General features: G+C 48.4%; 1 protein-coding gene across 1 annotated transcript; it reads right to left on the bottom strand.

Moving 5' to 3' along the window:
- Nucleotides 1–351: 351 nt before the first annotated feature.
- On the bottom strand, nt 352–2,863 carry OR51M1 (olfactory receptor family 51 subfamily M member 1). Its single transcript, XM_084978252.1, has 2 exons — nt 1,828–2,863; nt 352–518 (listed from the first exon to the last, which is right to left on the bottom strand). Exons 1-2 carry the CDS (start codon nt 2,861–2,863, stop codon nt 352–354), a joined length of 1,203 nt encoding a protein of 400 aa, XP_084834378.1.
- Nucleotides 2,864–11,466: the final 8,603 nt, after the last annotated feature.

Here is an 11,466-nt window from a genome sequence, read left to right as displayed (position 1 = left end):
GAGGAAATACAAACCTCTTTAAACTTGCAAACATGTGGGTAAAAACAATCATCATTTCTGTGTAAGAAAATGGTGACTTACATTTAGAAATACACCCCTAAGGAGCCACAAAGGTCAACTTTATTTTAACGTTCGCGTGAATTCATGATATACGACCAATTGAACAAAATAAGATGAGCAAGCCGAAATCCCCTGGTGGTAAGAACGCTCTGCAAAGACGCGTGAACTCATTGCTCAGGTTCCGTCGCCGTGGTCCATCCCCGTTGTCTCCCTGGAGCCTCCCCAGCGAGGCCGCCTTGAGGGTGACCCCTGGGGATCTGCTGGGTCTTTTGACACTACAGATAACGGGGCTCATCGGGGGCGGGAGAGCACAGAGACAGGGCCCGTGAGGATGCGCGCCAGGGCTGGGCCATGGTGCCCGAATCTAGGCATGATGGACAGGCCTAGCTCGGGCCCGGAGAAGCAGAGCCCGGCCAGGGGGTGGGAGACGCAGGTGCGGAAGGCCTGGAGCTGCTGGCCTGCGGAGGCGGTGGGCAGCACGGCACGGAGGCACCGTTAACAGAATGCCCAGGTTCCCAGAAATACAGTCACTCCCAAATTGTCTTCTTCGACCTTACCTCGTGAAGCCTTTCCTATAGAAGGAATTACCGCTCATTTTTCTAACCAGGGAAGGATGCCCACAGAGTTTCCTCGTGCACCCTTGGGGAAGCCAAGGTCTCCTCATTGCCGTCACGTGAAACCCTCTACATGTCGGTAGACCAGGAGACGTGCTATCTTACTCCTCTTTAAACTTGAGCCCCTCATGGAACCAGGTCTCACTACTGGGAACCCCAGGCGTCACGCATCTTCTCAGGTCCCCCGGGTCCCTCTGGGGTCATCCTCGGGTGTCTCTCACAGACTCATACTAGTTCATTCTACGGAAGCAACATCTTTAAAGCCGCTTCCTTTACTGTACCTCCTGATATTTCTTTCTTTTGAAGTCTAATCTAAGAGTGGAATGATGGACTGATCTGCTCCTTCATTTTTTTGTTTGTTTAGTTATTATTATTATTATTTATTTTGGTCTCGGTGTTTTCAAAGATATCTCCCCGTCAGAAACCAGGCTGGAGGCCTGATACCATTTGTGTAACTTTAACAAGGTAAACTCTAGAGCAACGTTTCCTTAGCAGGTATGACGAAAAGTGCGGATCAGTATGTGTACCTTGAAGCAGAAACAACGACAAAGCCTGTTCCCTGCTCAGATCAGGTTATTACATACTAAAATCCAGGGGTGCCTGGAGGGAGGCTCCAAAGACAAGTCCTGCGATTCTGGATCTAAGGGTCTGATATAGTTACTTGCCTCTACATTCTCCCCAGTAAAATAATGATGATGATATTTCCTACTCCAGGGATGGCTGTGTTTTAATGAACGGTAACGGTACTTCCTACTCAATCAAGGGATGGCTGTGTTTTAATGAAAGACAATGGTACTTCCTACTCCAGGGATGGCTGTGTTTTAATGAACGGTAACGGTACTTCCTACTCAATCAAGGGATGGCTGTGTTTTCCTTAGTGATAACAGTATTTCCTAATCAAAGGATGGATGTGTTTTAATGGCACACCATGTACCATTAGCACCAAGTCTGAAATGCAATATACAATTTATTACAAGAAGCAGAATTGCTCTCAAAATATCTAGTCCTCCTATAAAGGAGGAGGTATTATAATTTAAGCAAGAGAAGGTCACATTCCTAACCTGAACTCAAGCAAGAAATACCCCCGTGTTTTATTTAGGGCCGTGAAAGAGAACTGGGGAAACATAGGGAAATAGTTACTACCTGCTGCAACCCTTTGGCCTGATTCGGGACCCTCTTCTGGGCATCCCAGAGACTGGTGAGCCCCAGGACTCAGCCTGGTTTCTAAGACCCAGGAGCTTGCAGAGGACATGGCGAATCTCCTTGGTCTTAATACTGTATATGATGGGGTTCAGCACGGGGGGCACAAAGAGGTAGACGTTGGCCATAAAAAGGTGGACGGCAGGTGGCGCCTGCTTCCCAAAGCGGTGAATCAGGGACAGCCCCACCATGGGCACAAAGAACACCAGCACAGCGCAGAGGTGTGAAGTACAGGTTTGGAAGGCTCGGAGCCGCTCCTCTTTGGAGGCCAGTCTCGCCACCGTGTGCAGGATGACGCCGTAGGACAGAGCAATGAGCACCAGGTCCAGGACCACAGTGAACATGACCAGCGTCAGCCCGTACAGGTTGTTGAAGGTGGTGTCCGTGCAGGCCAAGTGTATCACCTCCTGGTGTAGACAGAACGAATGGGAGAGGACGCGAGACCCACAGTAAGGAAACGTCCTCAGGAGGAGAACAATGGGCACAGTGGCTACAGGTCCCCGGAGGATGACAACCAGGCCGGCCCTGACCACTCTCTGGCCAGTGATGAGGGCCGAGTACCTGAGGGGGTAGCAGATGGCCACAAAGCGGTCAAAGGACATGACCAGCAGTACTGAGGACTCCATGAAGGAAAAGGAGTGGATGCAGAACATCTGCATCTGGCAGGCTCCAAAGTAGATGCCACGGGAGTTGAACCAAAAGATGCCCATCGTGGTGGGCAGGGTGGACACGGACAGGCCCAGGTCCGTGAGGGCCAGAAAGGAGAGGAGGTGGTACATGGGGGCGTGCAGGTGAGGGCTGGTCTTGATAATCATCAGGATGAGGCAGTTGCCTGAGATGGCCACGAGGTACAGGAGGAAAAGGAAGATGAAAATCCAGGGCTGCATGGCTTCCAACCCAGGGAGGCCAGTGAGGTAGAGCGTGGGACTAAACTGCGTGAGGTTGGACAGGCGCGTGAGGTGAGGGCTGAGGGGGTACTGGGCTGGCATTTCAGGGCGGAGCTGAAACTACATGGAAGTGTCTGGTTATTAACCCTTCGGTTTCGAGCGTATTCGCGTGACTTAAGTATTTCCCCCATATCGCTGGCATCCCTTCCTTGGTCTACACCCCATCCACTACGCCCCTATTTCTCCTGCTTTACTGACCTCCCGGACACTTGACCTGCACAGCCTGATCCCCCTCTCCTAGGTCCCTTCCCCACCGCAGTCACAGGGGTACTGGGAGTAACCGAACTGCTACTTCAGTAACTGAACTGTTCCAGTATCGCCCCCTTCCGCAGAAGACAGTCCCAGCTTGTAAGAGAGCGATGGCAACAGCTCCAGTTTACCAAACCCGTGCATGATGCAGTACCGCGTCAAACTTTAGGGAGTTGGGTGTATTTATCTTGACTATGAAGCATTTCTTTCCCAGTTCACAGAAGATGAAACCACAAAAAAGGCAAATAACTTGCTCAAGCCTCTCATCAGGGAGCTAATCCCCTACCTCACGTGAACTCACACCCTGAGTTATCAGTGAATCAGTATCAGGGATGGGATCTGAACCCATGTTTACCTAATTCCAAAGGGGTCCAGTCCTAATAAGAGATTCCGTCCTTTTAGCAAGCCCCTTCCTGCTTCGGCGTCTTTCCAAATTCATCTTCTTTCTACCTTAGTCAACAAACCCACCTCCAACATAAACCACAGCAATATCTTCTCAGAGCCACCTCCTCGAGACATGACACTAAAAACGAAAGTAAACAAATGGGACTTGATTAAACTTAAAAGTGTCTGCACAGCAAAGGAAACCCTAAACAAAAGGAAAAGACAACCCACGGAAAGGGAGAAAATATTTGTCAGTGAAGCAACTGACAAGGGATTAATCTCCAAAATGTATAAACACCTTCTGCAGCTCAATACCCAAAAAACCCACCAACAACCCCATCAAGAAATGGGCGGAAGATCTAAACAGACAGTTCTCCAAAGCAGACATACGGATGGCCAAAAAACACATGAAAAGATGTTCAACATCACTCATGATTAGAGACATGCAAATCAAAACCACGATGAGGTACCACCTTACACCAGCCAGAATGGCCATCATCCAAAAGTCTACAAACAATAAGTGCTTGAGAGGGTGTGGAGGAAAAGGAACCCTAGTACACTCTTAGTGGGATTGTAAATTAGTACAACCACCGTGGAAAGCAGTATGGAGATTCCTCAGAAAACTAAACATAGAGTTAACATTTGATCCAGCAATCCCGCTCCTGGGCATCTACCCAGAGAAAACCATGACTCACAAAGACACATGTACTCTGATGTTCATTGCAGCACTATTTACAATAGCCAAGACATGGAAGCAACCTAAATGTCCATCGACAGAGGAATGGATCCAGAAGATGAGGTACATATACACAATGGAATATGACTCAGCCATTAAAAGGAATGAAATAATGGCATTTTTAGCAACATGGATGGACCTAGAAGTTATCATGCTAAGTGAAGTCAGTCAGACAGTGAGACACCAACATTAAATGCTCTCGCTTACGTGTGGAATCTTAAAAAAGGACACATTGAACTTCTTTGCAGAACAGATACGGACTCACAGACTTTGAAAAACATGTGTTTTCCAAAGGAGACAGGTTGGGGGTTGGGGGTGGGTGGGGATTTGGGATGGAAATGCTACAAAATTGGGTTGTGATGATCGTTGTACAACTATAAATAAAATTCATTGAGTAAAACCCATATTACTCTTTCTAGAATTCTCCACATGTACGTTTCTTGTTTCTATTCTTTATATTGTCTTATATCTTTTGCTTTTCTAACGGAAAACATTCTTGTCTCTTGTGAACACTGGCTAATCCTTCAATAGAGCACAACTATCACTTGCTCTGACAAATCTCTGTTGACTTACTTGTGTAGCGTTAGGCAAATCCTTTTCCAAAAGCACAAAGTACCTTTGCTACAGCACTAGGAATGTGTAACTTCGCACACATACATCCTGTATATTGTGTGTGTGTGTTTGTGTGTGTATATATGTATATATACTTATACTTTGTATAGAATCCTATGATACATACTTACATAGAAGTACATATATGTATAAAAATAAACACATCTATGTGTATTTACCTATATAGAATAGTGATATTACATCATAGAATACATGTTCTTTCAATACATATATACTTTATATACTACACTGATTTTTGCATATAAGTAGATATAAGCATAAATTATGCCAGAAAATGTATTTATATATTTGTACAAGTGTTTATCATATACAGTGTAAATATTCCTTGTATATGACCATATGTAGTCCTTATATGTGTTTGGGTGTGTTATGACTTATCATTTTTACCCACTCTGTGGTACCAGCCAGACCCCTGGGGCCCGGTGCAGTGTCTAACGCAAGGTGGGCCCCACTCTGACTTGCATGAAAAACTGAGTAAGTGCTTACCTCCTGCCCTGATCAGCTGTGCCTGGAGTTTGGGGTCGCGTCCTATTTTCACTGACTTTAGAATAATAAGGACAGGGAGAGGGGTCTGGAGGAAATGAGAATTTTCATAGAGAGACCATGACAGGGCAGGTCTTTATTCCTCCTGGAGAGGAGGTGCCAGTGAGTTTCTCCTGGAAATGAAAGACGATGCTCTATGCTAAGGGAACAAGCGAAGCTTCTCCACTTCTATTGAAAAACAGGGGTCCCTTCATCAGCACAGGGTCATGGCTGATGACACTGCAATTACAGTATTCAGAGCAGAGGCGATCCAGGGGAGACCTAAAGAGGAAATTCCTGAAAAGAGAGGTTTTCACTATAAAGCGAGCAATTAGATCTCTATCTTATGTTCTAAATATTCTCTGTTTCTTCGAACATATTCTATTTTTAACATGGATTGGGGCTGGAGACCACTGTTTCTTACGCGCAGGAGAAGCTCAGATGGAGCCCGGCCTAGGCTCAAGGACCTGGATCAGAACCTCACTCTGGAGCCAGGAAGAACGTTCCCGCAGTGGCCACTCTGCGGCCAACACGCTCTGGTGACTGGGGAGGCAGAGGGCTGTGGGAGGGGGAGGGGTGCCCTGGGCCCTGGGGAGGCACAGGGGTGTCTGTATTAACACACAAAGCCTGGGGGCAGGACCTCCTCTGCCTTGTTACCTGGTCTGGCCCATAAAATGCACATAAAAGGCACCTAATATGTGTGTGGTTAAGCGCATGGCCCTTTGGCAGATGAGAGGAAACGGGAGGCTGAGGGAACCAGCCAGCTCGCCAGGGTGTATGGAGACCAGCGGGGTAGAGCATCCTGAGGGCAGTGGGAGGCTGATTCCAGACAGGAGGCACGGAGGCCTGGCCTGGCCATGGACAGCCTGGCCCAGAGGACACAGGAGCCCTTTCTCCTGGCCTGAGTCACAGAGTACTGCAGACGGTGGCTCCTCTTTTTAGGGGAGCGAGCCCCGATCCTTTGTCTGCCTCTGGGTCTATGCAAACACGCTGAGAGAATCTGTAGTGAGTTTCTATGCCATCCCGGATCCCACTTTGCAAATGAAAAACCTAAGCAGGGTGCATTGTGGGAAATACATGTCGAAGGTCAGTCAAGGGCGAGACCTGAGGCCCCTCCTCCCAGGACCACTGCTCTCATGGATGCTTCTACCTTCCCCCTCTGCCTGCAGTCCCTCCCTTTCTTCTCATCTGACCCCCTAACACTCACGGCTGAAGCCCAGGGCAGCAGCGAAGGATCACCAGCAGCTGCTAGATTTTAAAAAGTGCAGCCAGGTCATCTGTCCTGAGAAAGGAAGAGGGTGGCAGGATACAGCAGGCTCAGTGGGGGGCCCTGGACCGTGTCTGCCAGGGAAGGATTTATCCTTTTTCTTCCTCTGTGCAGGTGACACAGCAGGGCTCCACCGGGGAGGAGCCGAGGACAAGCACGGACTCCCCAGGGCTGGGGGCCCAAAGGCAGGAGTCCTCACGACTCTCCTCTCCTTGGCCTTCGCCCCTCTCTCCCTTCAGGGCCTCCCCTGGGGCTGAGGAGCCCTAACTTGGCAGGGTGCAGCCTCCAGGCTCTGGCTGCTGACAGATGCGGGCTGCAGGCACCTGGCAGTCCTTTCTTTACCTGCTGTGCCTGCTAATGAAGACGGCAAGTCCACGCACCTGTCACCTCATTTCTTCCCTTCCTTTGCTCATTAGAATAAAGCCACAGTTTGCTAGATGTGCTGGTTGTATGATATACGATATGCAACCCCGACATCAGCTCAAAATAAAGGGCTCCTCTTCCTTGCAGCCCCACAGTGCCCACTGCCCCAAGGCCCTCTCACTCTTGCCCTCATTTTCATGCCTACTTCTGCATTTCCTTTTAAAAGATCACTCATTTACCCTTAAGGACAGTTTTTCAAAAGCCCTCAAATCCGCCAGCTTTCCCCACCATTCCTTCTCCTCTTGCCTTCTTCACTGTTCAGCAGCCTGCACCATCATCTCCTAGAAAAACCATTTTTTTTCTCCTGTGTCTATGAGCCTGAATCCATGTGACCAGGTTGTACACAGATTTCTCTTACCATTACACACACACACACACACACACACACAGATTCCCATGAATAAGGCATCACATTATTATATTCTTCAAATTGGGAATCATTGACCAGAGTTGCGTTTGGATAAGCCCCCCCAAACGGGGCAGATGTGTCCAAAACGCATCCAGATCAGAGGTGGCACAGACATTGACCCAGTACATAATGAGTGGTCTTGGCCAGAGTGCAGCCTGGCAGAGTCAGGGTGACAGGGCGGCAGCCACAGGACGTCTCACTAAGTGCTAGTTAAAAAAAGAGGGTTCTAGCTTGAGCACAAGCCTCATTTAGGCTTGTAGGAGACGAAATCCCCATCAGAAAAAAATTGAGAAGATTCCACCTTTATTGAAACATCATTTTGGCCATGACCTAGAAAGACTCTTGCTGAGGTATAGGTATGGTATAGTAGCCACAATCTTACCCTTACTCCCGTCAACTATTGCTATAATCTGGGGCCCATCCATCACATTCGAGACGATGTACCAATGATCAAAAGTGCTACCTGAGAGATGGACACAGCAACTGTGGGAGTTTGGGTGGGTGGGAACCAGCCCACCGGGGGTCACAGGGAAGGCACTCAAACTGAGCTGTGTGGAAGGAATTTCCCGGAGTTCCCGCTGGGGCACAGTGGGCAAAGGTCACAGCTGCTGGAGCTCAGGAATTTCCACATCGCCACGGCTGCAGCCGGAAAAAAACAAAAACAAAAACAAAGAAACAAACACATACAAATAGAAAGGAAGAATTTCCAGGAAAAATGAGTAGCAGAAGTAGAAGCTAGGGCATAGGGGGAAAGAAAATTTTATGTGCTCCGAGAACTATAAAAAGTGTCCATACTCAAATATAAAATCTAAGAGAGCTATTCCTATAGAATGAGACAGGGGAGGTGTCGGGGATAAGACTCCGGAAGGGTTTACATGACACGTCAAAGACAGGATATAATAATGAACATTGGGTTGAAGGAAGCAGGGAGTGGCCTTATGTTTTTGGAGAGTACAGTGTTAGCAACATGCAGGAAAGATTTAAAGTCTGGCCTGGGGGTAGCCAGTATTTGCTGTGTGGAGCTCAGTAAGGATACTTAGCAATTTCATGTAGCGATGTGGTTTAATGCACAACTACGCTTCTCGAGGAACTTGGAAGAGCTGCCTGAGTATTTTTTCACCTGGCATCTATAATCAACTCTGGATTCTGCTTCTCTGAGTTATATGAGAATCAAAGGACCACAGTCAAATAAACAGTCACTTGTAGATAAGAGATAGAACTCTTCGCTCTTATTGCTCTTTTATACCTGTAAAAGATCTTTAGATTTGTCATATTACAAAACAATCCTCAGTGAAAGAAGACTGAACTGCACTGAACCTTCTTATCAGTTTCCATTCACTGTGCCTCTAGTAAGCGTCCACTCTAAAAAACCCTGAGCAGGGCCTTGCGGCTACATAGGTAAGCATGATACGGTCTGGCCTTTATGAAGCTCAAGTTAAATAAACAGATTGTTAAACAGAGGTTACCAAAGAGGGGTGACTGGCCCAGGCTGGGAAGACGGTTGGTTTCTGGAGGCTGGAGGCAGGGAATGACAAAGAATATGGCTGCACCTCTGTGTCCTTGGGTAACGATGAAATATTATAAGTATCAATGGGCTGAGCATGGGTATGTGATGGCTGGGAAGATGGGGTATCAATATGTCGGGGTGAGTCATTCAGGCCTTGGGTGTGAATGTATTAGAACCCAGCTGCTAAAGCATCTAAATCCATCGCTAAAATATCAATGCAGGAGTTCCCATCGGGGCCTCAGCAGAAAGGAATCTCACTACTATCCATGAGGACACAGGTTCAATCCCTGGCCTCACTCCATGGGTTAAGCATTCAGTGTTGCCATGAGCTGTGGTGTAGGTCACAAACTCGGCTCCGATCTGGTGTGGCTGTGGCTGTGGCTGTGGTGTAGGCCAGTGGTACAGCTCTGATTCAACTCCTAGCTTGGGAACCTCCATATGCCATGGGTGCAGCCCTAAAAAGACAAAAAATAAAATAAAATATCAATGCAATACAAGAGTGTAGCTATTTGTATATGTGCTGGTGGATTTTAGTGCTTGTAATATTGTTTCACATGTGTCTCTGTGTGTGTGTGTGTGTGTAAGAGAGACACAGCGGCGGGATAGTTTGGCTCTGGCTCTGTGTGTGTGTGAGATCAGGACTGACACACTCAGCCCCTTCCACAAGGAGCACAACTGAGCCTATGCAGAATCAGAGATTAAGAAACCTGAGGGAGAAGGAGACAGAGACATATTTGATCCTATAATGATTTTCTGGGTCCCAGTGCAAGTTATGTTTAGAGGCTTTCTACCCAGAATCAATACCTAGCCCACTGGATCAGGCTTGGTGGGGTATGAGGTTGAAGCAGAGATGAAAGAGCCGGGTCAGTATACATTCTGTAGTTTTCCATACAACCACCAGGGGGAGCCTTGTGCCCCCAAATGGGCTTGAATTCAGTGTCTTCTCCCCCATCCCCCACACCCTCCCCAGCAGGTCAAGAAAGGGGAGCTTTCCTTCCCGCGCTGGCCCCCCACCCTCTCCACACCTCTCAAAAGGCCCTGACAGCCGCCAGCCGCTTGGCTCCTCCTCTGAAGGCGAGGGTCTCTGGCTGGGGCATACACACCACCTGCACAAACCCACATGAATCCCTGAAAATGACAGCGAGAGAAAATAATTTTCCTTGTTTTCTCAAACTGTAACGACTGTAACTTCACAGGACACAGATCTCAGTGCACTTGGAAGTCCTGCGGATACTGGCCAACCTCTGGATCCCCGTTCCGAACGGACACAAGCCTCAACAAAACCCTCAGACTTCTCGCCGCTTCATCCAGACTCAGTGAGAGGGTTTCTGTCCCAGAAAATGGCTCTAGGTTGACAGGGAGCAGAATCTGTCTCCCTAAAATACGCCTCTGTGGCCTCAGCATTATTTAAGCGTGATGATTTTTTAGAAATACATACGCAGGAGAAGCTCTGAGTTCCCTGCAGAAGGCAGCCTTTCCTAAGGGACATTATATTGGTGAGGGGAGCCTCCGACTGTCCGGCTGCCTCCCTCCGTATCTGCAAGTGGGGAAGGACTAAACCTCTAGATCCCGGCCCTGCAGGAGGCCAGGGCTGACATCTGCCTCACCGCCTCACCCCGTTCTCTCTGCCCTTCCAGACCCCCCCACAGCTGTCTGCCTACACCCCACATCCTTCGGCTTCGGCTGGAGCTGGGGTCGAAGGTGGTGGCTCGGGCCGCTTCAGGGAGTTCGTGTTCCCCGGCCTCTCCCATGGACATGGGTGGTGTACGTGTTAAACGCCTGCTTGGTTTTCTCCTATTAATCTATCTTTTATTGTGGGGGGTTTCTGCCAAGAACCAAGAAGGGCAGAAGCAAAATCATTTTTCCTCGCCTGCAAGGCTCATCTCGTTCCTCGCCTAATCCAAGGCCCAGGCCAGTGGGACGATGTGCTCCCTGGACGAACTCGGCTTTCCTGTAATTGACTGGAAAACGTCCAATCTCAGAGGCTGAGATTGCCAAAGGCGTCCTCTGTCCTGGCCCAGCGCCTTTGAAGACGTTTCCAGCTGTAGTTAATCTGGTCCCTGTTCCTGCTTCCCTGGATGTCTGCACTTACAGAGAGGATGGATGTAAATGCATTTGTGGTGTGAATGCAGACACCCATAATCCAGAAAGACTGGAATATATTCATAGAGGAAGGCTCTGCATCCTTCCATAGCAATCCCTTTAGAACGCGCTTCCTTCCCTCTGTCCTACCTCTGTCCGGTCTTTCTGAAGAGGAACAGATTTTCATTCTTACTGTGGGAAGTTTTCAGAGACACCGCCTTTTGGAAAGCCAAGCGTCTCTCTCTTCCTCCCAGGAAACATGAGCTAAGCTCGCCTGTCTCTCTTATTGGTCTCTCTCTGCTCGTGACAGAGGGTGCTCAGGATACGCAATGATTTCGATGTTGTCTTAGGGACTCAAATGTTCCTGGATGCGACAGACGGAGATACAGTCAGGTATAACCAAGTATATTAGTGTTGCCAAAGAAATAAGGAG

This window comes from Sus scrofa, chromosome 9 (assembly GCF_054392235.1).
Source record: "Sus scrofa isolate SSC_HxYL_T2T_F1_AM1 chromosome 9, Sscrofa_HxYL_maternal_Yorkshire_Landrace_v2.0, whole genome shotgun sequence".
Classification (NCBI taxonomy): domain Eukaryota; kingdom Metazoa; phylum Chordata; class Mammalia; order Artiodactyla; family Suidae; genus Sus; species Sus scrofa.
Note: the sequence above shows the minus strand (reverse complement) of the source record. Positions and strands in the feature narration are given on the sequence as shown.